Below are 27472 nucleotides of genomic sequence, written 5' to 3'. Positions count from 1 at the left end.
GAGCAGTCGCCAGTCTTTTTAACCTCCCCCTTTTTAGTCTGGTCTTTTCTTATCTCTTGATGGATGCTCGTATTCCAGGTACACAAATCCACAAAGTTGTTGTAGAGATACGTTTCGTCACTCATCCAAGAGACTTTTCTTATTCAGCAGACTTTAGTAACCAATTTTGTCTAATGCAGGCACTGCCAATTGTGCCCGCTAGGGGGCGCCCAGCCGACTGGTAGCAAAGCTGATAATCAAACTTGCTGGTGTGCTTGCAGAATATCCTGCTGCGCCACCTGGGCACCAACATATTCATGTAGTAACCCAGAGTGGGGAGTAGAATTGTGGTTGGCCACAAAATGGAATTTTATTTTGATTTTATTCAACCGTTTTTCTTTTGTCATGGTCATGGCAGATCCGGCTTGAGGGGAAAATACTGGGAGCAAGGCATCAATACCCTGGACAGGGTGTCAATCTGTCACAGGACTTCAGCCATCTCACCTTCTATTTCCACCAAACAATCATGTATGTGTAGGTACCACCTGAGATACATAAACATCTGTAAACATCTGGTTATTATTCGTCCTTTCATTTTGCATGCATGCAAATAATCTGATCATTACTGTATGTCACCTGGTTTTATTTCTGAATAAACAAGATACTGTGATATACTATATGGCCAAAGGTACAGTATGTGGACATGCCATTCCACTACCTAGCACATGCTTATGAAGTCCCCCCACCCTCTCCCCTGGGCAGTGGTGGGTTTGTTTAATAGCTTGCTGCACCACATAGGCACCATTGTGAAAAATCTGAGCCTTAAAAATGGGGTCACTGGCCAAAAAAGGTTTAGAATCCTTGCGTTATAGTTTTATAGGCAAACTGTGCCCTGTGAGGAATTTCCAGAAGAGCTGAGAAACACACTTAGGTGCCAGCTTGTAAATTGAGTGGGGTATGTATAGTACTTAGAGGCCATTTAGATCAGCCAGTTCAACTTACATTTACATTTTCAGCATTTAGCAGACAGTTTGTTTTTTTTGTACCCCTTTTTCTCCCCTTTTTAGCGCATCCAATTGTTCAATTAGCATCGTGCTTCCTCTCTGTCTATGCCGAACCCTGCCCTGACGGAGGTGATTGAAGCTAACCCGTATCCCCTCCGAAACACGAGCAGCAGCCAGATGGATCTTTGCCACCCACACATCGACGAGTTTGGCACCACCTAGCATTGCATGCGGAGAGACACACCCTAAGGGCACCCCCTCCCATCTCTGTGTAAGCGCCTCCAATATGGAGCTCAAACGCTGCCATAAGTATTTGAATCTGAATTTTATACATTTGAAATATTTCAATCTGAATTTTATACATTTGAAATATTTCAATCTGAATTTTATACATTTAAAATATTTAATGGCGTAATTTATAAATTTGAATTTTAACAATGCTTTTTTTGTGATTTGAACTTGTGAGGTGGTGAAATTTGCTGTTGAAAAAATTTCATTTCAAAATTACAACTTGCAATTTTCAGATTTTAAAAATTCAGATAAAAAAAATTCAGATCTCTCAGATTCAAATCTCAGAAATACGAATTCAAGCTTGAAGTGAAACATCCGGGTATCCCAGGAAAAGTAAACTTTCCAGAGCGATCGAACGCAGCATTTAACCAATCACAGCGCTGCCTCACCTGCGTTCATGTCTGTGGAGGAGAAATGAATCCCAATGAGGTAAGTGCATCCAAAGTGTCAACCTCAACTGACCAGATGAGTCGAACCAGGTGTGTTAGGTAAATGAGGTAAAGACTGAACTCTGAAGTGCTATACGGCACACCAGGAAAGAAGTTTCACAACATTTCTGAACTCCCCATTTTAATATGTGCAAGCAACGGAATATCCATGCCTTCCTAAACTCAGACCAGCTCATGCCAAGCAAAACTCTTAGCTAACCACTACCAACAAGCTAGCTAACGCTAACTAACCTTACCCCGCGCGTTATCACGCCACCAGCGTTACATAATGCAAAATATAAAACTTGCCGTAAAGCACGTTGAGTATTTACCAGAACTATAAATAATTAGCTGACTGTGGATCTGAAGAACTTTGGATGCACTTTCCTCATTGGGATTCATTTCTCCTCCACAGACATGAACGCAGGTGAGGCAGCGCTGTGATTGGTTAAATGCTGCGTTCGATCGCTCTGGAAAGTTTACTTTTCCTGGGAAACCCGGATGTTTCACTTCAAGCTTGAATTCGTATTTCTGAGATTTGAATCTGAGAGATCTGAATTCTTTTTATCTGAATTTTTAAAATCTGAAAATTGCAAGTTGTAATTTTGAAATGAAAATTTTTCAACAGCAAATTTCACCACCTCACAAGTTCAAATCACAAAAAAAGCATTGTTAAAATTCAAATTTATAAATTACGCCATTAAATATTTCAAATTTATAAAATTCAGATTGAAATATTTCAAATTTATAAATTACGCCATTAAATATTTCAAATTTATAAAATTCAGATTCAGATACTTATGGCAGCGTTTGAGCTCCATACTCCAATCAGCCGGCAGAGAACGCAATCGCATTCTGACATCCGGTTCTTTGTCCCACCCCCCACATGAGCAACCGGCCAATCGTTGCTCATATAGCCACTCAGCTTCGAACCGGTAAAGCAAGGCTGGATTCGATACGACGCTTCTCAGAATCCAGCCCTGGTTGCAGCGCGTTTCTTTTTACCGCTGCGCCACCTGAGCGGCATAGCAGACAGTTTTTTAAAATCCAAAGTGACTTACAATTGTGACAGCATACAATCTAAGCAATTGAGGGTTAAGGGCTTTGCTCTAGGGCCCGACAGTGGTGGGTCTTGAAGCAGCAACCTTCTGATAACTAGTTCAGTCCCCTGCCCCACTAATTGGGTCCCTAAAACCGATGTTGGTCTGCAGCATCCAGTCTACCTGCCACACCACAGTGGTGCCCAATTACAAAAGATGAAAGAATGGGCGCATGATTGACTGCTCAAATACACCTGGTCGGCCAAGTCCTGGCACAGCTATCACAGCTGTGACTGTTCTGGACAGTCTGTCTTGCCTCTGAATATCGTAGTCCAATCAGCGTCGAGTTGTGTTCCGTACAGTACCGCCCTTTTGGGGCGACTTCAGGCTGACTGAAAATCGCCCCGGATTGCTCTCATAGACTCTCATGTTAAGGCTCTTTTTTTCAAACTGCAGGCGCTGCAATACAATCTGAATGGGTTCCGGGAGGGCTCGCACTTACACGCTTGCGTCACACGTAACCTGGTGTCACGATCTCGTCACCATGACTACCATTACCTCAGTTCGGAGCAATTCCATCGTGTCATTAAGGGAAATGCCATTCAGTCGTCGTAGTAATCAGGATAAATGAGCAACTTAAGAATTAGGGCCACCCAGACCAAATTTAAACATCAAGTATCTACAAAGGGGGGAAAATCATATAAGTTACAAGTAAATTACAAGTAAGTAATATAATTTTTAAATTGTGAATTGTGATTGCACTTATTGTATCTCCCCAAATGTTTCATTGTACTTCTTTATTCATTGCACATCAGCCCCGATGCCCCAATCTTTATTCTGGATCTGCTGCACCTAAAATAAAATGCTATCTGATGAAGTCTGAATTAAATTGTTAGTGTGAAGGCTTTACTTCATTTTATGATTAATGGTTAAGCTGGATCTCTCTCTCGCCATGTTCAAAGTTATTTGTGAGGGCAAACTGACAGATTACTTATTATGTTAATTATTTAAGCTTTAATTTATATTAATGGGTCACCTTGGCCATCATCGCAACAATTGCCCCCCCCCCCCCCCCCCCCAGCATCCAGTCTACCTGCCACACCACAGTGGTACCCATTCACCAAAGATGAAATCATGGGCGCATGAATGACTGCTCAAATACACCTGGTCGGAGAAGCCCTGCCCCACTTCGTACCCCCAATGACGTCATTGGGAACTAACCTGAATGTACAGCAGCTTTGTGGAACAGTTCAGGTCAGAATTTTGATTCAGCATGTAAGCAAACATACTTTTTAAATAAGTGCATTATTTCTTTCAGGCCTTTATTGTGTGTGTGTGTGTGTGTGTGTGTGGGGTGTGTGTGTGTGTGTGTGTGTGTGTGTGTGTGTGTGTGTGTGTGTGTGTGAGAGAGAGAGAGAGAGAGAGAGTGAGCGATGTTGGCAGGAAGGAGCTTTTACACCGCAGTCCCAAGGACATGCTGCCTCTCTCATTGATTTATCCCCCGAATTCCCGCTCCTGCTCTTCCATTCTCTAGGTAAGTCCTCTCATCTTCCTTATTTGCTCTCTGGCCTCTTGTTTGAACCTGTATTTACTCTATAGAACCAGTTTAATATCAGGACAGTTTGTAAAAATACGCGTTTTGGCGCTAATACGATCTGATTCATTGTTTCCAACTTTTGCGCGTTCTGCTTTCTCGTTTCCATTCATGGAAACAACGTGGTCCTGCTGGAACGCTTCATCTTCAGTTCAGTTCTGTCCTGGCACATTTAGTCACTGTATCATCATGTTAGATGATGTGAAAATAGAACAATAATAACACACACCCTGGTAACATTGTAGAAACGCATTTAAAGGAAAATGCGCATTAATTTCTGGTGTAGCTGCTGGTAAAGTGGATCTTTCCTAATAAAAGTTTGCACAGGAAAACATTGTGGTTTTAAAAGCCTGAGTCTTGTGCGTAAACTTCTATAAATATATTTGAATATTTGTTTTTTTTTTTCCATCGAGGTCTGCTGTGGATCTTTTTGATTAGGAGTTTGAGCACTACTGTCCTTATTAGTGCATTGTTTGTACTTGAGATGGTCGATGTAATCATGTTGTTCCACACCATTATACCAGTATATATCACAGTATTGTACCTTAAACATAATTGCAGAAAAATGTGCTTTTTATTCTGCTTAGTGTTGAATTAAAAAAAAAACCTGTTACCATATAATATATAGCCTTCGATTCATTGGTGCGTTGTTGTTTGAACTATAGTTAAATACATTTCTTTATGTTTGATTGAGAGAATTAGGAAAAAATTACATACTTTAGGCAATACAGTAGTTTCTGGTTTAGTTGCTGGAAAAGTGACGCTCCAACTACAATATATGATCAAAAGTATTTGGACACATGACTATGAGCTTGTCCCATTTAAAAACAAATGCTTTTAAAACAGTGATCTATGTGTGATATGTGTGATCCTTAGCTATAACAACAGCCACTCTTCTGAGAAGGATTCTCCTTTAAGACTTTAAAGTGTGTCTGTGGGAATTTGTTCCCATTTAGTCAAAAGAGCATTTGTATAGCTGGGCACTGATGTTGGTCAGGAAAGCCTTAATTGTGGTTTCTTTAAACCAAGCTTTATGTCTTTGTAGAGCTTACTCTGTGCATGGGACATAGTAATGCTAGAACTGGAGGGCCTTTCCTAAACTGTTTTTGCAAAGTTGGAAGCATTTCATTTCCTTGATCATTGATATTATTGATTCATTATACCTGTTAGGAATTAACACTGGAATATAGGGATTCAAAAATTGGAAGGATTGTCCCAAGACTTTTGTCCATATAGTGTAACAAGCTATACCCTGAATAAATAGTATAGCAAATTATTTCTTGCTAAAGTATTTTCTGTCATTAGTGTTATGTATTAATATATTAATCAATAAACTTTTATAATAAAAGCATTTGATTTATATGCAGTGAATCCTAGTAACAAAAACTGCTTGTGTTTACAGGTCCGAGCTTTGAGCTTAAACCCAGCAGATGCTTTCAATTTGTATTTTCTTGTTTGGCAAGCATGTTAAAAATAAAGTAAAATATTTTTGATTAAGGTTTTTTTTTATTTAACCTTTCCTGCTTAAACGTGCGAAAGGGGTGAATGCAGTTATTGTTACAGTTGCTTTTGATATACTTTTTTTCTGCTCAGTGTTCTACTCCTGAACCCAAACTAAGCTTTCTAAAAACAAACTCTAATGATAAGTACTGCTTTTTGACTTTTTACAGTATAGACACTATTATCTAGATATATCCAGATTGTAAGTGATAAGGGAATTTTTTTTGTTTGACAGTATACTACCTATATCGTACTACCTATGTGTCAAAATCATGAAAGATTAAGCAATGGGCATAACTGACTGTGAGAAAAAAGAATTATATGCATGTTTTCTCTTATTTTAACATGTTTTAATAAAATTAAAAAATATTACAAGCAGCAATAGCATGCAGTAAATCCAGAAAACATTCTGACATTTAATATTTATTCAATACAGCTGCAAATGTAGGTATTGGTCAGGTGAGAAACAGTGCTGGCTTGTCAAGCAGAATGGGCACAGGAATGAGATTATGCAAGCACCACATTACAAACCAACTGCAGTAGATTTTATTAAAGCGATGTCATGAAAAACATACAAAATGTAAACAGAAAATTCAACACCACAACAACCACAGTGGGACGAACAAAAAGTGTCCTGTTTAAAATGAGTACATTTTGTTAAGAGTTTGTAATTGCCTCTGTTATAGTCTGTTATAGCCTCACTTTCAGTGAATTCCTCCTGCTGCCACGAATACTCGTGGGCAACTGTAAACAGACACCAAACATTTGGTATGTTACAAACGGTTCTGAAATTGAATGTGTACCATATTGTACTGTAGGGTATCGTGCAATGGAAAAGAGGCTTTAGTGGCCTTTAACTCAAGTGCTTTGCATCTTGCCACTGCACTGTAAAAGCGTGATTTTATGGAGTGCTGCAGAGATGGCGTCTGCCTATCTATCTATCTATCCATTTATTCATCCACACACATACTATATGGACCAGTATTGGGACACATGCACATTACATTTACAGGAGCTTTTATGATTAAACCCATTCTAAATCCATATATATTTTAATATGGAGTTGATCCCCTTTGCAGCTGTAACAGCTTCTACTCTTCTGAAAGGCTTTCTACAATATTTTGGACTGTATCTGTGGGATTTTTTTGCATTTGTGAGGTCAGACACCGATATTAGGACAAACCCAAATATGTCTTAATGGACCTTGCTTTGTGCACAGGGGTACAGTCATGCTGGAATAGTGAAGCCTCCCTCAAAGCTGTTCACACAGATTTGGAAGCATACAATTGTCCAAAATCTTTTGATATGCTGAAGCATTAAGATTTCCTTTCACTGGAACAAATGGGCCTAGGCCACCCCCTGACAAACAACCCCATAGCATTATACCTCCTAAACCAAACTTTACAGTTGGCACAATGCAGTCAGGAAGGTAATGTTCACCATCAGACAGCCAGATAGAGAAACATGATTTGTCACTCCGCAGAACACATTTCCACTGCTCCAAAAGTCCATTGCATGCTTTACACCACTCCATCTGACACCTGCCATTGTGCTGGTGATGCTTCTAACTGACAGTTTTTGTGCTGATGTTAATGCCAGAGGAGGTTTGAAACTCCACAGTTTTTAAATCAGCGGAGTGTTGTCGACTTTTATGCAACTTTAAGTGCTCTGACACTTTGTGGCCGAGTTGCTGTGGTTCCCAAATGCTTCCACTCTTCAATAATACCACTTGATGAAATTTAATAAACTGACTTGTTGCATTGATGGCTTTCTATTACAGTATCACTCTTCAATTCAGTGAGTGCTGTAGGACACTTTCACAAATGTTTGTAAAGGCAGACTGCATGCAATTTTATACACCAATTGACTAAATGCAACACTAAAATGTAGTAATTAAGAAGTGTGTCCCAATACTTTTGTCCATATAGTGTGTATGTATGTATATTTATCATGTTGGCAATTGTTGCTGAAAAATCAGATCCTCTGTAATCTGAAACCTTTGAATTTGGCAAAGAAACATGAATAGCTTGTACCTTAAGCCAGTGTATTGTGTTTTAACACAATAGATACATAAAAATGATTCCTTTTATCCAAGGACAAGTTAAGTCCTTGGTTTTGTTTGAAATATCCCATCTTTAACAAAGCTCTGCTTCCTGAAGACTACAGGCCATTCAGACCCACATTGTCTTCTTTCTTTCTTTTTTTCACAACTGTGTGAGAACAGTCCCATTTCCTGGCAGGAAAAGGGCCGATAGGAGAATAAAGACGTGCAAAGCTTTCCAGGTCCCAGATGCTCAAGCCTGGTCAAATCTCTCAGGACGGCAAGCGAGAAAGCAAGCAAGTCTACCCACGAAGATTTGCAAAAATCCCAATTCTAAGGCAGTCAAAATAAAATGTAAGTCACTTTGAAAACTGTTCAAAGTTTTGAGATTTTATTTTGGTAAAGTGAAGGCATCTGTTAATGTTTCTCATGCCACTCTTAATTGTGCAGTTTCCGGAGTATCAGTGCCACTTTTTTTCCATGAAGCCGTCTTCGTCTCTCTCACACACAGGAACTGCGTTACAGCCACTATCCTTTCCCGTAATTGTAGCCTGTAAAGATTTTAAATCCCATCTGTGAATCACTGTTATTAACATTGTTGACCACGCCAACACCCTCCACTGCCCACATAGTTGAGTGCATGAGTCTTTTTAATTAGCGGCTCATTTTTTCAAGGCTAGAGTAAATGTATTTGGTGCCCTGTTACTATTGTTAATTCACATATACTTATATTTTACAAGTGAAATGGTATTTATTTTAGTTTGGAAAATACTTTGAATGAGGAACATTACGTTTCTTGGCCAGGTTGGCCTTTTTATAGGCATTCAAGTAACGTCAAATTTATTTCCCTAGTGCTTTATACAATGGACATTGTGTCAAAGCAATTTTACTGAATCCAGGACCCAAAACCCCTGATGTGCAACTCAAGGACAAAAGTGGCACAGAAAAACTCTATTAATATTACAAAGATGAAACCTTGAGAGGACCCAGACTCAGCAGTACCCATCCTCCTTGGGTGGCCTAGAGGATAATTTGGGTTAATTAGAATTTAATTAAATAGATTAGATACAGAATGCAAGCTTAAGCCTACAGCTTAAGAATGAACAGCAGTATAAATAAATAGCATTTGTGCGTTTTACTATTCATAGTTTCTGAGTTAGCATAGTTTGTCAGAGATTAACCTTGGACTTGTTGACTAGTGTCATGGATTGTGCACATATAAAATTTGATTTTGTTACCCAGCTTATTTATTTATTTATTTATTTTTTACAGAAAGCATATTAAGTCCACCTATCTGGGTGTGTGTATATGTTCATCTGTATGTGCTTTTTTTATTTCTTTATTTTTTTATTATTTTAATCTTACCCTTTTCCTACTAGTCTGATAATCTCCAATCCCCTGTGCAATTATTAAATTATTATGTTTCCTTTATTTAAACAAAAATGTGAATTTCACAGCGATGTCCTTATTTGTTAACTGTTAAGAGCAGTTGTAGCCTAGTGGTTAAGGTACTGGACTAGTAATCAGATGGATTGCAACTGTTGGGCCCTTGAGCAATGCCCTTAACCCTCAATTGCTTAGATTGTATACTGTCACAGTACTGTAAGTCGCTTTGGATAAAGGCGTCTGCTAAATACCGATATATTTAAACTATCAGTAAATAATGCTCCCTTACAAATTAAAGTTAATTACATACCCAGCTTCTCAGAGAATGACCAGTGTTTATACAGGACATTATAATACAGTTTGGTGGTACTTGGCTTGACCTAACACAGCTGGTGTGCGAAAACATCCAGGCACGTCCAGGCAATATCTCAACCACTTGTGTGCCGTGTTTATTAGAAGAATACACAGTGTCCACATCTCTAACTGTTTTTACACAGATCTGCAGACTGTGTCCATGTATATCACACTATTTCTTTTTCTAATCTAGTGTTTTACCATACTATATATGTACATTTTGCAGGTCAGCGTGTGTGTATCATTGTTTAAAGTTTTTTTGTGTTGATTTTTGGGCTGTAAGGGAAGTGCTTTTGCAGCCAGCTGGATTTTAATCGGTTAATTGTGCCTCTGTGTGTTTATCACCTCAGTACCAGTAAACAGAAAGGCTTTTACAGAGGAACGCCTACATTAGGAAGGTTAAAGTGAACATAGCTCTGCCATATCACATTCAAAGGGGTTGAATGTTTGTTTGTCCGGATTAAATATACAATAAAAACTAAACTAAATTTCTAAAACTTTGTATAGTTAGTAATGTATAGTACAATGGCACAAATTTTGTGTAAATAAAATATATACTGTTAATTACTGTTAATTAATAATTGCCTGGATGTAGTATCATTCCAAATTGAATTGAAAGTTGTGAAACAGTTTGAACAGAACCGTGTTTACCACTGTGCTGCACCAACTTTCAGCAACATGTAATAGTTGTTTGGGTACTAATAACAGTAACTGATCCAGTTTTAAAGGGTTTTTTTGCCAGGCTTTTATGTGTATATATTTTGTGCTTTATAATGCGTTTTAAAGGCGATAGATCGAGACTGTAGGCAGGCCATTTACATTTATGTGTTTACTGTTAAATATAATTGTGACTGAATACAATTTAAGCAAGTATAGTGTTATAAGGGCCTTTGCATAAGGGCCCAACTTTGGCAACCTGGAAGTGGTGGTGCTTGAACCAGCAATCCTTTTCAAACACTAGTTAAGTACCTTAACCAAGTCTAAACCTCTGAGCTTCCACTGGTCCATCTGATAATTCCTCTATTCCTCTTGTGCCAATTCACAGTGTGCCCCACCGCAGCCTTGACCAGTTGATAAAACAGTTGATAAAAATGAAAGGAAAATTTAAGTCATTTAATCGACATGTCATTGAGGAAATATGCATCGTTGGCTAAAAACCTGCTTTCACCCTGTTCTTCAATGGTCAGTACCACCACAGAGCAGGTATTATTTAGGTGGTGGATGATTCTCAGCACTGCAGTGACACTGACATGGAGGTGGTGTGTTAGTGTGTGTTGTGCTGGTATGAGTGGATCAGACACAGCAGTGCTGCTGGAGTTTTTAAATACCGTGTCCACTCACTGTCCACTCTATTAGACACTCCTACCTAGTTGGTCCACCTTGTAGATGTGGACTGCATCTGTTGCTGCTGTTTGAGTTGGTCATCTTCTAGACCTTCATCAGTGGTCACAGGATGCTGCCCACGGGGCGCTGTTGGCTGGATATTTTTGTGTAGAAACAAGGAGGTGGTCATAATTGCCTGATCTGTGTACATAATTGTATATTGTACAAAGTCATCAGTGTAAAATTAATTAAAAAGGAAAATCTTTAAAAATTATGTACTTTTTTATTCTTAGTAGAATTCTTAGTATATTTTGCTACTGAAAAGCAGCTGAGCACATCTGTGAAAGTGGCCACGTCAGTTCTTTGGTACGAAAGCTCAGATTTCCTCGAGTCTGAACCTTTTCAATAAAGCTCATGAACAGATGACTTGGAGCAGGTGGAGCTGATCTTCTCGTTAGATGATTATTTAACTTCATGTATTAGCAGGTGCTTGTTATAGATGCTGATTATATGATTGGTAATAAATCATAATAGTAAAATTGAGGGAAAAATAAGCAAATAGAAGCTTTTTCACTAGTGATCCAAGACTTTTGGTCCCACTTTATATATGTGGCATTTTTATACAATATTGTAGCTGTAAAAAGGTTAATTGTAATATTTATGATGTCTGGATGTATTGTATGTAAAATAAACTGTAACCTCAATTTCTGCTTTTAACTTTATCTGTTTTTATCAACTCGAGAGAATCTGTTTAAGAACCAGGTTCATATCTTAACAAGTGCTATTGGCTATGTCTGTGGTGCAATGAATTGGTGCCTTGTCTGCCTGGAGAAACAGACTCCCTTTAAACTTTTAAACCTGACCAGGATAAAGCGATGGTGGTGGTAATAAAAATTAAACATAAAAGTTTTACCTAATTTTAACAGAATTCAGTAATCGTAAATTGGCACCCTGTTGTAAACAGTTAGCTATTTATAGAATGGGAATTTACTTAGAAATGCAAATTGTACAACGTTGTGTGTGTCCTGGTCCTGTCTGTGATTGGTTCCTTTATTGAATGGGTCCATCCAGTTAAATTACCATTTAAAAGCTGGAGGTGTGAATGACAAAGCTGAGACGTTACATGTAGTCTGGAGTGTGAAATGCACTACGTAGGTTTGCAGGAACACTGAATTATGTGCATGACAATGCACTCGATCATGGCTGGACCTCTGCAGTTATCTGATTTTTTAAGAGGTGGTTTAAATTACTTGCATACTGATATCTGAAGTTAGAGAGCGGTCATTACTGGATCTCTTTATTCTGAGCGTATGTACTTGCATTGGATTTGTATTCGCTTTCTACAACACTTCTACAACAGCTTTCTGCACTCATGCATGAACTTTTGTTTATGCCCCTTTCCCTCTAAATATTATGCAGGGCACTAAACAGTGTGTAATCCTAAATACTACATTAGCATAGTAGTTGTTTAGTGAGAGCGATAGATTGCTTTTTAAGTGACATCCTAGCAGATTAAGAAATTTAAGTTAAACATCTCAAAGCTTGGCTGCACTGTTCACTGTTTCCCACCACAGTTGGAGAAATAAATGGAAATATGGTGTACAACCAGCACAACTTCAAATAGTTTAACCAATTTCTTGGATTGCAATAAAATCTTCCCTAAGTATAAAGATGCCTGAATGAAATCTGTATTCCGGTGGTTTCCACATGTTTTAGATAAAATTATCAGCATTATTATTTTTTTTTTCCGACCGCTTTCTCCTGGTCAGTCACACAGATCCTATTTCATTGGGAAAGACTGCAAGCAAGGCAGAAAAAACCTGGACAGGGTGCCAGTCCATCTAGGGTCTTCAGACATTGCTAATCATCTGTCTGTGTAGACGCCCGGCCAACTGACAGCACTGCTGATATTCAAACTAAAAAACTATGGCACAAATAAATAATGATTTTGAAAAGACAGTATATACTGATTTATATTTTTTTAATATAGTAAACATTTATTTTTACATTTATATATATATATATATTTTTTATTAATAATGTTTCTATTCACACAATTATTGCAATTGTATGATCAACAATTATTAAATAGGTTGGGACAGGACCGTGTTTATCCAGTGGTTTTAAAATGTATTAGATAAAATTCTCAACATTATTTATTTTCATTTTTTATGTACTACTTTTTCCTGGTCAGGGTTGCACAGGTCCGATTCCATCAGGAAAGACTGAAAGCAACGCAGGAATAACCTGGACAGGGCGCCAGTCCATCTAAGGGCTTCAGACATGGCTAAACATCTGTCTGTGTAGATTTAAATCCCAAGGGAAGGAGGGATGGCCTAGCCATTGGGAGGTGCTCTTTTAGTGCCGGTCCTGAGCCCGGATCAAATAAGGAGGATTGCTTAGAGAGAAACTTTTTATGGTACCATAATGATCAGACGCTATTTATTGTGGTAGTCTGTGGTTTAAAATGAGTCACTGTCTATTACTGGTTGATCTCTACATTTTTTTCTTAACTAAATGGCTGTTGGTTGGTTGTTGCATAATGCTGTTTGTCTGGTGAATGTCATGAATCACAATCCTTATGTTGATGCTCTTTTCGAGTCTTTGTGTACAGTTAGCTCTAAACACAAGCCATCAGTGTTTTTCCCCCCACACATAGTTTTCAAGACTTTGCAGGCGTTCTGAATTATTCATCAGTAAAGAAACGACTCATCTCTGATTTACAGATGTTATAGCACTGTAAAAGAAGCACCAGCGCACTCATGAGTCATTATGTTCTCCAGCATATACTTCCACTTAGATCTGTGTAACGGTGCTCTACAGTTTTTTAATTTGCGTTTGCCATCGCCCGTGCAGTCTGCTGTACACTTCATCCACAAATGGATTTGAAAAAACTACCAGAAGCTAAGAGCAGGATACTGCCTGCTTCAATAATTCATCAAATCAAAAAGGATTTGTATTGTTAGTTTGTGAACTCGAACTGAAGAGCACTTGCAGAAGATTTGGTTCACTTGACCTGAGCAGCTTGTGACCAAATGTCTAACAGCACCGGTTTGTCATGCTTATGTCTGCTACTTATGGTTTTCATGTCCATTCTTAACTGAGTAATTAAACGTTTACTAGCCTGGATAGTAAAGTTCGGCAGACAGTACAGTAAATTATGCTAGCCCACTACTGGTGGGATCCAGTGTTCAAATATCTATTGGTAATATGGGCCGGACTGGCGTCTACACACAGACATTATTGGCTATGTCTGGGGGTTAGTCCATGTGGTGGATTGGAATCCTGTCTCAGTCGAGTCAAATTTATTTGTAGGACAGAACATTGTCTCAAAGCAGCTTTACAGAATCCAAAACCGACAGACCAAAACCCTTTTTGAGCAAGCCAAGGCAAGGAAAAACTCCCTTAAAATTACAGGAAGAAACCTTGAGAGGAATCAGACTCGGCAGGAACCCCCATCCTCCTCACACTTCTGGTGTGTGTTACTGCATTGTGCCCAGTGATTCCAAGGACAGGACCCACTGCAGCCCTGACCAGTATTAAGTGCTGGTAAAACATGAAAATAAAAGAGGAAGAGAGTGTTTGTCATTTATACATCTACACAGGTCTGCAGCACAATAATATGCTGTGTTTTGCATATGCCAGCTTGTAAAAAAACGTGGTCAGATTAAGTCAGATCACAGGGTCATTTATGATGGAACCCTTGCACCAGAGATGGTTATAAGTACCATGGTCACTAATCACCCAGCAGTCAGTGAGCTTAGATGCCCGGAATGATCTAATATTTCGAGAAATTAGATGTTGACAATATACAAAAAAAAACCTGAGTTTACATGAATCACAGTAATCAGATGTCAGTGGTAGCTCAGTGGTTGAGATACTGGAGTAGTAATCAGAATGTTTCTGGTTCAAGTCCCACCACTGCCATGTTCTGCTTATGCCATATGAATCACAGTACTCATATGTGTGTTGTAACTCATTGGTTAGGATACTGGACTAGTAATCAGAAGGTTTCTGGTTTAGATCCCACCACCAAGTTGTGTGTTGGTATCTAAACAAGACCCTGAACCTCATTTATTGTAAGATGAATAAGTAGATATGAACTGGTTATATACTGCATATGTGGAGTGTTTTTTTTGTATTGCTCAGGGGTCCAAGAGGTGTGCAGGGTCTGTGTCTTTTTTACGTATTAGCCCTTGATGCAAACGTACAAAAGTTTGCTGAGCTCTAATATACATTTTACAAATATCATAATGTACAAAACCTGTGCTAATCTAAAGCTTTGGTTACATTTGGCAGTGGTATCTTAATGGTTACGGTATGATACTAGTAATAGGAAGGTTGCTGGTTCTAGCCCCAACAGTGCCAGGTTACCAATGTTTGTCCCTTAAGCAAGGTTCTTAACCCTCAGTTTCTTGGATTATATGAGTTCACTTTGGATACATTTGGGATGTTTAGGAACTCTTCTGTACCCTTGACTCACAACCACTGTTCCTCTGTGCTGATGATGTTTGTCTGTTGTTTAACATTTGCTGCCATGACTAAGACTGTTCTTGTGTTATCATGATTTGTTTCCCATGTCTGTGTTTAATGTGACCCCCCCCCCACACACACAGTTTATTTACTCTATTTTGTAACTATGAGCATGCCGAGGCAACTAACAAAGTGCTAATTGTCAGAGATCTTTTAAAGCTGATGCATGCTGTTTGTAATGGTTTAATAATAAGTGCAGTGATGTTCCAGATATTTGTTGTACCATCACATAATGTTTTTAGAAAATCCTGTTAAACACAACATGAGGAAAGTGTCAGTGAAATGGATTTAGCAGTGACATGAGGGCACTTCAAGGGCGTTTGTTCTTGATGGGGGTTGGCTTCCTTCCTGTTGTATTTATCTTGAAATATGATGCGCTTTAGAAACGATCCGGCGATTCTGAAGAATCATTAGCTCTGGTGGAACAAAAGCGCCCTGCAGAACTGGTGTAGAGTCCTGATGTAGTTCATGTTCACTCATTAAAGCTCACGTTTCCTCTCTCTGTGTCTGCAGGAAAATGATTCCGGTTACAGAATTCCGTCAGTTCACTGAACAGCAGCCGGCGTTCCGGGTGCTGAAGCCTTGGTGGGACGTCTTCACTGAGTATCTCTCCATGGTTATGCTCATGATTGGTGTGTTTGGCTGCACACTGCAGGTTAGCACCACACCCGTTTTCTTGCTCGACTTTTCTTCACATTTGAATGTTATTTAAATGTGGCTCAGGCTTCTCACCTCACCTTGCCTTGCCTTGCCGTGTCCTGTATGGTGTTTATGTTCAGGTGTTATGGATATATGATGGCAAAAACACAATATCATACACAATACACATTCTTGTTGGCACCCGGGTGGCTTTGCGATAAAGTATGCCAGCCCACTACAGCTGAGATCTGGGGATTCAGGATTCAAGATTCTCAGCGGTGCTATCGGTCTGTCAGGATACTGCATGGACATGATTGGCTAATGTCTAAGGGGGTGGATGGCCTAAACCGCCTAGACACTGGAAGGTGCACTTGTCAGTACGCTCTCAGTGCCGGATCCAAGCCCATATAAAAATAAGAGGGTTGTTTCAGGAAGGGCATCTGGCATAAAAACTGTGCGCAGTTACTGTAACTGCCGATAGTCAAAAATATGGAATACACAATATTCTTAGTGCATCACGGTATATTTGTGTAGCATTTCATTATTTCTCACAGTGACAGACGTAGTTGGTAAAATATTAGAAGTAGTTTAGTTTGCAGCTGCATTTGCATCTGTACATTATAGATGAACAGGTTTTATAGAGCTGCAACAACTCTGCTTGAATCCCCAGTGGTGTTATCGGCCAGTCAGGCGTCTACATACATTCTCATCCAACATCAGTGTTGGATCCTACAAATGAGCTTTTAACTTCCTGGGCACAAATCCCCCCAGACATGCTCCATCATCTTATGTAAAGGCTTCTCAGAGAAGTGCAGGCTATTATGCTGCAAAAAAAAGTAACTCCATAATCATAACTCCATAAGTAAACTCCAGAATCATGTCAATATTTTTGGAATCGGATGTCTAACAAGCTCACTGTTAGTTGTCCATGTAGTTTTGGCCCAAATTTGTACATTTCATTTTAGTTAGAGCTTTGTATGTATGTTATGTATGGTGAAAATCCCAGATCTCCCACTTTTAGTTGTTGTTGTTGCATGTCAGAAATACATTTAGAGCAATCAGGACATTCTTGGCTGATTGAGAATAAACAGACATCATCAGGCTAGACAGAGACATACAGACGTCCTCTTGTAAAGGCAGTGGAAAATAAACGCCTCCGCAGTGCGGTCTAATCACTACAGCTTCACCCGTGCACAGATGGACCACTGTTGTCCGGCGTGCGCTATTAGAACAGTGTTGGTTTGCTGACAGGAAAGCTGCCCTGCCCTGCTCTGCTCTAGCAGTAAAACTCTGGACACCCAATAAACTTCCAGTTTGTGACACTCAGAAATAGACACTACTGGAAGTTTTTAGCCAGAAATGCTGTGCTATTCTGGTTCAGTTAGCACGTTAGCCTAGCCTTAGCATTTTAGCTCTGCCTAACTGATTTGGAAATTAGTTCGGCTGTTGCAGGCTTTGTCATAAATGCAATTTAATATTCTGAAATTGGGTCCTACCTTTATAAAAAGAAAAACATATTGCATTTATATTTTATTTTAAAATTTAATAGTTTGTCGACCGCTCAGGTGGCGCATCGTTAAAAACACATGCTAGAACCAGAGCTGGATCTCGAATACATCGTATCGAATCTCAGCTCTGCCTGCCGGCTATGGCTAAGCGGCCACATGAACAACGATTGGCCTGTTGTTCAGATAAGTGGGACTTAGCCGGATAGGGTCTCTCTCTCATGACTGGTGCAATTACGACCTATGCTGGCTGATTGATGGTGCTTGTACAGAGATGAGAAAAGAGTGCTCTCAGGGTGTGTCTCTCCATACACGACACTGAGCTGCACTGCACTCGTCAAAGTGCATGTGATAAGATGCATACGGCATGCTGCCCATGTGTCGAAGGGGGCGTGGGTTAGCTTCCTTCTCCTCAATCAGAGCAGGGGTCGGCATTGGTGGAGAGGAAGCATGACGCAATCGGGCAATTGAACGCGCTAAAAGGGAGAAAAAGGGGAGAAAATGCATAAAGAATATATATATATATATAAAATGTAATAGTTTGGTTTGACTAATTGGGTTGTAGTTAATATTAGCTGATTAGCTGCAGTGCCATCATAAAGCAGTTCATTTTCAGAACACATTAGATCAGTTGTATTATTAATCAGCAGTGTGAATTAGCAGGTTAAAGAGTCATAACAAGTTTTTGAATTTGATCAGACCACACTGAAGTGAAAATAGCTTTGAATGCAAAATTGACCATACAAAAACACTGCTCCTACCCGTGGATGACTGTGACTAAAACACGTCCTCTCCAACACGTGTGCAGTTGCCAAGTGCTTCTTTTCACCTGCGTAAGGCGTGTTCATATGGAGAACCGTATCATGCATGGAGAGTCACAGACTTATCTCCATTATTCCTGGTCTCTGTGCAAGCACCATTGATCAGCCAACAGAGGTCGTAATTGCAGTAGTTATAAGAAACCTTGTCTGGCTTTCCAACCTCCGAACAAGCCAATCACTGTCAATGTCTGTGTAGGCGCCCGGCCTTTTTTCACCCTTGTGAAAAAGTTATTGGCGCTTAATTGGTTGTGCAACAACTAAATCCTTTGGCAGGAACAACTAAAATTAAAAGTTTCTGATAACAGGAGATCCTTCTTTTACATCTCTGTGATAGAATCTTTAACTCATCCATGTTGGTGAACATGACATGCCAGTTTAAGGTCCTGTCACATCATCTCGATGGGGTTTCATGGGGTTCCAGTTAAATTGTGAACTTACGCTTGTGCTTTCTGATCGCTCTCTTGTTGCATTACTTAATTTGTGCCTGAGCTTTAGATCACAGCCTCTTTCCTCTTTACCAGATATTCTTCTTTTGAATTTCTGAATTAGATGACTAGTCTTGGTTCATACCCTAGGGAATTTTCACACCATTACACTACTGCCACCATGTTAAACTGTTGGTGTGACATTGTGGAGTGGTTGAAAATGGAACAGTAACAATGTTAGGAGTTGGGGCTTAGGGTGGGTTTTTGGCAGATATAAGACAAACCTGATGTTCTGTCTGGTTGGCAGCACATTTTGCTGTCGACTTTTCTGTGTATGCCATTTTGCCCATTCTCTTATCAGTGGCATCTTGAAAGCTGGCCATATCTCAGGCCTGCAGTTCCTTATATGTTTGTCTTTTTCTTTTGTGACATCTAGCTGTTAGTGCACTCTTGGTGCACTCTTGGAGATTTGTGGTAGCCCAGCCAGTTCTAGGAAGATTCCTCTGTTCCATTTAAAAATTAAGGCTCTCAGTGGGGTTTACTGGAATTGCAGAGCCTTGTAATGGCTTTGTAACTCGATCCAGATTAAAATATTTTAATAACCTTCTCTTTTGTGACTTTGCTGCTTGTTGGTTCTTTTCACTTGCCAGTGGTGGATTGTCACAGAAAGCTGTACTGTTTACGGAGAGTCACGCTATGCTCTGTGGGAATCATCCACCACGCTTAGTGGTGCATCTAGACTTATCAAGACTGCAGAAGTTGCATTTTAGCAGCAGCAATGAGGAGAAACACCACTGTCCCTTTCACTCTCGGACATAGCCAATTATGTCTGTTAGTCACCAGACTGGTAGCACAACTAGGTTCTGACTTCAATTATGTGTTAAAATTGATAATTTGTTTACTCATGGATGTCTCTAGTTTTGTTTTTGCCGATTTGTCACAATTCATTAATCACTGCACTGGACATGTATTGCCTGTTCGGCTTTAAAGTTTAGGTTTTGAGCTTTCTAAAGAACTGGGATCATACAAACAAACCAAACAGATCAGCTCCTCCTTCCTTTGCTCCTTCCTGAGCCCTGCCCACTTGTAAAAACCTAGCAGGCCCTGCTGACTTCCACATTATTCACTGCTACCAGTCACTCCACCCCATGTGCTTTTCATCTTCATTTCTGTAACTGATCCTATTTATTTTCTAGATTGAACCAATCTCAGTGAGGAGAGGTGGTGGATCTGGTGGAAATCTCCACCCTGTGCTCCATAACAGAACAGAGCAGATCAGTCCTGCAGGCCTCATGCATTCCATCCTGTAAACAGTGGATTCCAGCTTGTAAACAGTGGCTGCTGATTTGCATGTGTTTGCGTCATCAGGCTCAGAGAGCAGTGACCTAATTATTTTTCTGCCATAATGTCACGCTCTGCCTGATCTGAATAACTGACAAAAATGGCTGGAGGGGGGAAACGAGCGACTCTGGGGGGCATAATGAACATTTTATGTTCTTTTACGACAGACCCTGTAATGCATGTGGAACAGAAGCGAGGCGTGTATACACTGCAGCTAATCGTTTCCCCCGGGGTTTACTGAACAGCCTGGCTGTTCTGGGTGGCTTTCGCTATGTTCTCCATCTGATGGAGCCCTTTATTTTGGATTAATATTTTGCTCTTGCACAAACCAGATGGCAATTAAAGTGCCAGACATGAGGCTTTTTAAAGGGAGGAAAATAGACCTTTTAGTATTTATGGCATGAGGTATGCAAAGCAATGCCTTATTATCAGAATTCCTCAGGCGGTTTGGATTCATTATAAAGCCAGTCGTACTTAAGCTGCACAATAAATTATAGTTTGATCTTGATCATATTTTGACTTTCTGAAGTAATTCTATATTTAACTGTTATATTAAGAAGTTTAGCTAATCATTTAGTGTATACTATACACCGATCAGCCATAACATTAAAACCACTTCCTTGTTTCTACATACATTGTCCAGTTTATCAGCTTCACTTACCATATAGAAGCACTTTGGAGTTCTACAATTACTGACTGTAGTCTATCTGTTTCTCTGCATGCTTTGTTATCCCCTTTCATGCTGTTCTTCAATGGTCGGGACCACCACAGAGCAGGTATTATTTGGGTGGTGGATCATTCTCAGCACTGCAGTGACACTGACATGGTGGTGGTGTGTTAGTGTGTGTTGTGCTGGCATGGGTGGATCGTCTCTGACTTTACATCTACAAGGTAGACCAGCTAGGTAGGAGTGTCTAATAGAGTGGACAGTGAGTGGACACGGTATTTAAAAACTCCAGCAGCACTGCTGTGTCTGATCCACTCATACCAGCACAACACACACTAACACACCACCACCATGTCAGTGTCGCTGCAGTGCTGAGAATCATCCACCACCTAAATAATACCTGCTCTGTGGTGGTCCTGTAAAAAAAACACCCGATAGTATTATCCCTCCTCCACTAAACTGTACAGTTGGCACAATTCAGTCAGACCGGTAACGATCTCCTGGCATTTACCATCCCAGTCTTGTTCATTAGACTGCCAGATAGAGAAGCATGATTCGTCATTCCACAGAACATGTTTCCACTGCTCCAGAGTCCTGTGATGGCATACTTTACACCACTCCATCTGACATTTGACTTTGGTGAAGTAAGACTTGCATGCAGCTGCTCAGCAATGGAAACCAATGTCATGAAGCTCCTGATGCACAGTTTTGTTTAGTTACTTATGGACAATTTTTTTCTCAGGGTGTAATCCACTTCTTATGCCTAGTGTTTTTGAGTTGTAGTATTAGTGCTGGGCATTTTTTCCCAGTAACAAAGAATGAATCAAATGTTCTACATGCAGTCATTTAAATGTAAAGGACATTAGGCAAACCAGTAGAATCGTATTTTTTTGCTTTCTTGTGATAAAAAGTGATGCATTTATCACTTGATGCAAAGCATTTGGATATGGATTTGACTTCTAACACACTTCTGACTTCCTCTACTAGAGGGAGATGTTAGCACAGTTAAATGTAAAATTCAGTAAGCATTAATGTGACATTTTTAATTTGTGTGACTAATCAATAAGAAAAATTGTTGTAGTAACCCGTTTCAGTGACAAGCATCAATGGTGCTGTTTGAAACTATTTTTGCATGTCACTTTTTCTTCAATGTTTCTTCAACCATTTTTTTCATTGCGTGTAAGAACTATAAAAATTAAAATAATTGACAGTCATTTAGTAACTGAGATTTTAAGTTTACCGATCACCCAGCCTTTTGTCAGACTCTGACCCAGGTGCTCCTATGTCCACTATTAAACCCTTGCAACTCATTCAAAATGCAGCTGCCCGTCTGGTTTTTAACCAACCTAATCACGGCCACATCACCCCACTGCTGCCACATCACCCCACTGCTGCCACATCACCCCACTGCTGCGTTCTCTTCACTGGCTTCATGTAGCTTCACGCATCCAGTTTAAAACACTGATGCTCGCCTACAAAGCCAAAAATGGACCAGCCCCAAGCTACCTTCAAGGTCTAATCAAACCCCGCTCTGTACCACGCAACCTCCAAGCCACTAGTCTCGCTTGACTTCATCCTCCACCCATGACTCGAAGAAGACAAGCATCAAGGCTTTTCTTTGTACTTGCACCCAAGTGGTGGAACGAACTCCCTCTGTCTGTCCGAACATCTGAGTCTCTTGCTGTCTTTAAAAGACGATTCAGGGTTTCAGCAGATTTGTGTTCTTGAACTGTTGTCTACTTAAACTAGAGTAAGGTAATGTTTACTATGGAAGCACTTCTGTAAGTCGCTCTGGATAAGAGCATCTGCTAAATGCCGAAAATGTAAATGACTAGTATGCAGTGGTTAGTAATAGTGAGAAAAAATTGATACAATAATACTGCATTGTTCCTTAATAGCTGTAATTCTAAATTTAGTCGTCATTGTAGTAATGAAATCTTAGTGAAAGATTCTTGGATCTTGATTGTGCCCACGCGTTTATATGCGCACATCCCATCTCCTTTAGTGATGAGCAATAATCACTAATTTCCTGTCTGACATGCAGTGATGTCAGTGCGCTGAAATAGAAACCTACCACCCCATCCTGTTTACCTAGACTTCATTGCCTGATGCTGAAGAATTTCTTTAGTCTAATAACGTGATCTTATTTTTCTGCTCTGCGATTTTAATTTTAGATACGAAATGAGTCATTTTCCTGGTTTTCCTTTCCTTACCAGAAGGAATGGCAGGGAAGGGCTTAAGTGCTTAAATCACATTAGAAAATCCATACCTCAGACTGAAACTCAATAAGGCTGGCTTCTAATGTTGTAATATTGACACAGCTTCTCCATTATCCTTTCAGGTAATGCAGGACAAAATCATATGTCTCCCTCAAAGACCTGCTTCCCCAAACCAAACGGTGCTGTTACTGAACCAGACGGAGCTGGCGAGAGACCCAGCTAGTTCCCCTGTTCCACAAGTACCTGTGCCTCATGAGATTAAGGGACTGAAAACCAACCTGGACCTGCAACAGTACAGCTTTGTAAACCAGTTATGCTATGAAAGAGCTTTGCACTGGTATGCCAAGTACTTCCCTTACCTGGTGCTCATACACACGCTTGTTTTCATGGTGTGCAGCAATTTCTGGTTCAAGTTCCCTGGCTCTAGCTCCAAAATCGAGCACTTCATCTCTATATTGGGAAAATGTTTTGACTCCCCCTGGACTACAAGGGCTCTCTCTGAGGTATCAGGAGAAAGTCCAGAGGAAAAAGAACACAAAAAGAACAGCGCTAGTAGATCGAACCTTGATACGCCCATGGTGGAGGGCAAGCTGGAGAAGACGCCGTCGCTGAGATCCATTCCTGAGAAGATCGTGGTGGACAAACCAGCAGCAAGTGTGCTCGACAAGAAGGAAGGCGAGCAAGCCAAAGCTCTGTTCGAGAAGGTTAAAAAGTTCCGACTTCATGTAGAGGAAGGGGATTTGTTGTACCTCATGTATGTTCGGCAGACCGTCATCAAAGTTTTCAAGTTTATTCTTATCGTCGTGTACAGCAGCATCCTGGTTTCGAGGGTTAAAGTAAGCGTGGAGTGTAAAGTGGAGAGCAGAGTTGAGAATATGATTGGCTACGGTCAATTCCGTTGCAATCACACCATGGCTCATCTTTTCTCCAAACTCTGCTACTGTTACCTGGGCTTTGTGAGCATCTATGGATTAACGTGCCTCTATACATCCTACTGGCTGTTTTACCGCTCCCTGAAAGAATACTCCTTCGAATATGTGCGTCAGGAGACCGGGATCGATGATATTCCTGACGTGAAAAACGACTTTGCCTTCATGTTGCACATGATCGATCAGTATGATCCGCTGTATTCCAAAAGGTTTGCTGTGTTTCTATCCGAGGTGAGCGAAAACAGGCTGAAGCAGCTCAATCTGAACCACGAATGGACTGTAGACAAACTTCGCCAGAGGTTACAGAGCAATGCCAGCAACCGACTAGAGCTTCAGCTGTTCATGCTCTCAGGACTTCCAGATACTGTATTCGAAGTGACCGAACTGGAATCCTTAAAACTGGAGATCATCAATAACGTCACCATCCCTGCAGCAATCTCCCAGCTTGAGGACCTTCAGGAGCTTTCTTTGTGCCAGTGCACCGTTAAGATCCACCCAGGAGCCCTGGCTTTTCTGAAAGAGACCCTTAAGGTTCTGCGAGTCAAGTTTGACGACAGCCGAGAGCTTCCCTTGTGGCTCTATAACCTTCGAAACCTGGAGGAACTCCACCTGATTGGATCACTTAGTCCTGATGCATCCAAAAACATCACCCTGGATTCATTAAGAGACCTCAAATCACTTAAGACATTGACTCTCAAGAGCAACTTCACCAAGATTCCACAGTCAGTCGTGGACGTGTCCAGTCATTTGCAGCACCTCTACGTGCACAATGATGGCACCAAGCTGGTCATGTTGAACAACCTGAAGAAAATGGTGCATCTCATCGAGCTCGAGCTGGTCCACTGTGATCTGGAGCGTATCCCGCATGCCATCTTCAGCCTGACACACTTGCAGGAGCTGGACCTTAAAGAAAACAACCTGCGTTCCATCGAGGAGATCATCAGCTTTCAGCACCTCCGGAAACTCACCTGTCTCAAGCTGTGGCACAACGCGATCACCCACATCCCCGAGCATATCAAGAAGCTGGGCAGTCTGGAGCGTCTATATTTCAGCCACAACAAGATTGAAATTTTGCCTTCGCACCTGTTCCTCTGCAACAAGCTGCGGCATCTCGACCTCTCTAACAACGACATCAGCTTCATTCCTCCGGAAGTGGGCGTCCTCCAGAGCCTGCAGTACTTCTCAGTGTCGTCCAACAAAATCGAGAACCTCCCAGATGAACTGTTCTTCTGCAAAAAGCTGAAGACCCTTAAGCTTGGGAGGAATAAGCTTTCTGTGCTCTCACCAAAGATTTCCTACCTGGCTTCTCTTACATTTTTGGAGTTAAAGGGCAATCATTTTGAGGCTTTACCTGCTGAGCTGGGTTATTGTCAAGCCTTGAAGCGCAATAACCTTGTGGTGGAAGACCCCCTGTTTGACACTTTGCCTTCAGACGTCAGGGATCAGATGAAAGCCGAGTGATGTCTCAGCTTTGGTAAAGTCAACTGTTTAAATGAGCATCGTTAATGCCTTTAACAGAACTTGTGTTCCACCCTACACTTTGTTTTCATATTTACGGGTGAGTTCATGCTTTTAGATGTGTAGATATTTGACTAAAGGGAAGTATCTTATGATGTAAAAGGAATGAAAAGGATAAAGTCTTGTAGTTGTTTTAAGGATTTAACAATGTTTCAGTAAACACATTATTTATATAAGCACCTTACTTTGTAGCATTCTCTAATGTAACAGAAATGGAGATTAGCACCAGTGTTATTGTGTATTCACACTCTGTCATTTCATTTCACTGCATGTATTACTTTACTGATTATGGTGAAGATTTATTCCACACTACATGAAGGTTTTACACCACAAGTACTGTATTACACTAGCCGGCCAAACTCTAGTATTTGCCTTTGTAAGAAGACCATGCCCACAATCTCAGCAGCCTTGTTAATGGAATACATCGGCAGCTTTCAGTCCTGTCCTGTAAGCTTGACTCTCTTGTATGTGCACTATAGATCCTATAGATTACCAGAGATCATTAACACATTTCCCAACATTGTAAAATAGAGAACCAATTAATGGTCATCAGGGGTCACCTAACTTAAATCTATGGGCAAATTAGGGAGGGATGACTGGACTATGTGGGTGGGGTCTTCAAACGCTGTGTAAGGACCCTGATTAGCAGATAGAGAGGCATCTGTGCAGAGTGCATAGGTGAAAAAGGGTTCCGCTAAGGGCTGTGCGCGGGTCAGAGGAGCCGTGAGCAGCTATATACCCACCTCGACTGCAATCAGGGATCCCCCAGCAGCGGAAGAAAATGGGGAAAAATGCATAAACAAAATAGAGTCCACTTACTGGTATGTATTTGGGAAGGAGGCAGGCTGAGTACACATCTCACAACACTGACTAATGGTGAGGAACAGATCCAGGTCCTCAGGATCCATGTTGCTGTGTGGCACACACTCTTTTAGCTGTGCCATAGTGCCACCCTGAACTAAGTTAAGCTGGTATTTTGTACTTTTACAGCCTACAGTAAAAGTAGTTTTGGTGCTTTAGTTATTTTCTTGGCTATTAGTCTTACCTGGGATGCAAAGTTTGCTGTATTGTTTTAACCTGTAACTGACCATGACAATTTGGTGATTAAACATAAAAGGTGATAAGGGCAGTGATAGCTCAGTGGTTAAGGTACTGGACTAGTAAACAGAAAGTTGCCACTGTTGGGTCCCTGAGCAAGGCCCTTAACCCTCAATTGCTCATTGTGTAAGTCGCTTTGGATAAAAGCGTCTGCTAAATGCTGAAAATGTAAATGTAAACATTAACTGACATGCCGATAGGGATTAAAAAATATAAAGTTTACACGATTTCTTGTCAGAAAGAATGCAGACAAAGGTGCTAAACTACTGAACAGAATAATCTTCATTTAGTAAAGAAAACAGCTAAAGGTGACGTGAAGCAGCAGCATAAACACCATGAGCAGAGCAAGTAGAGCCGAGAGTAGGAAATACAAATAAAAAAAACAAAGGGAAGTCAGTACTGAGATGTCCATTTTAATTAAGAGTGCTAATCAAATCTAGAGCTGCAGCCTTTATATCGAGGAGGAACGTTATGAATATATCAATTTGTACCAAGGTTGGTATGGTTACGACATGCAGTCTGTTCATCAGTGGTTCTGTACTGATGCTTGATTGTTTCTGTGTTTAATTGCAGTTCTGGCAAAACACAGAGGTGCAGAGTTTAAAATAACACTGCTGTTATGGGTAACACAGCACAACATGTACGCTAAGAGAGTTTAGGATGGCGCAGATTTCTTTATGGCACATGTGTGAAATCTGTGGCTTAACTCTCAATTCATGTTTGCCTACTGAGAGTTCAACAATAGACTTGATAATTAAAAGTAATGCTTTTAGAAAAGAATAAGGTGGTTTTAAGTGTTTTTTATGACTGACACACTAGGTTTTCATTTTAAAATGT

At 40.4% G+C, this 27472-nt stretch overlaps 2 protein-coding genes across 3 annotated transcripts in view; both read left to right on the top strand.

Moving 5' to 3' along the window:
* The first annotated feature begins 15990 nt into the window (after positions 1-15990).
* Positions 15991-25630, top strand: lrrc8c (leucine rich repeat containing 8 VRAC subunit C). 2 transcript variants are annotated; one of them, XM_062996542.1, is made up of 3 exons: positions 15991-16128; positions 23213-23274; positions 23314-25630. In XM_062996542.1, exons 1-3 carry the CDS (start codon positions 15991-15993, stop codon positions 25478-25480), a joined length of 2367 nt encoding a protein of 788 aa, XP_062852612.1. In that variant the 3' UTR covers positions 25481-25630. The 2 variants fall into 2 exon arrangements, with proteins under 2 accessions (XP_062852612.1, XP_062852611.1); XM_062996541.1 differs by having other exon boundaries at positions 23213-25630.
* Positions 16109-27472, top strand: part of lrrc8db (leucine rich repeat containing 8 VRAC subunit Db) — a 43097-nt gene continuing 31733 nt past the window's right edge. The window contains exon 1 of the mRNA XM_062996540.1: positions 16109-16128. The gene's annotated coding sequence lies outside the window, so the exon portion shown is untranslated. The remainder of the gene's footprint in view (positions 16129-27472) is intronic.

Source organism: Trichomycterus rosablanca, chromosome 6 (assembly GCF_030014385.1).
Source record: "Trichomycterus rosablanca isolate fTriRos1 chromosome 6, fTriRos1.hap1, whole genome shotgun sequence".
NCBI classification, from domain to species: Eukaryota; Metazoa; Chordata; class Actinopteri; order Siluriformes; family Trichomycteridae; genus Trichomycterus; species Trichomycterus rosablanca.
This window is presented reverse-complemented; position numbering and strand designations above follow the sequence as displayed.

Excerpts from the sequence above, each read along its gene's own strand:
- lrrc8c (XM_062996541.1), top strand. The coding sequence starts at position 15,991 with ATGATTCCGGTTACAGAATTCCGTCAGTTCACTGAACAGCAGCCGGCG. Across the intron at positions 16,129-23,212 it reads TGTTTGGCTGCACACTGCAG|GTAATGCAGGACAAAATCAT; the intron begins GTTAGCACCACA and ends TTATCCTTTCAG.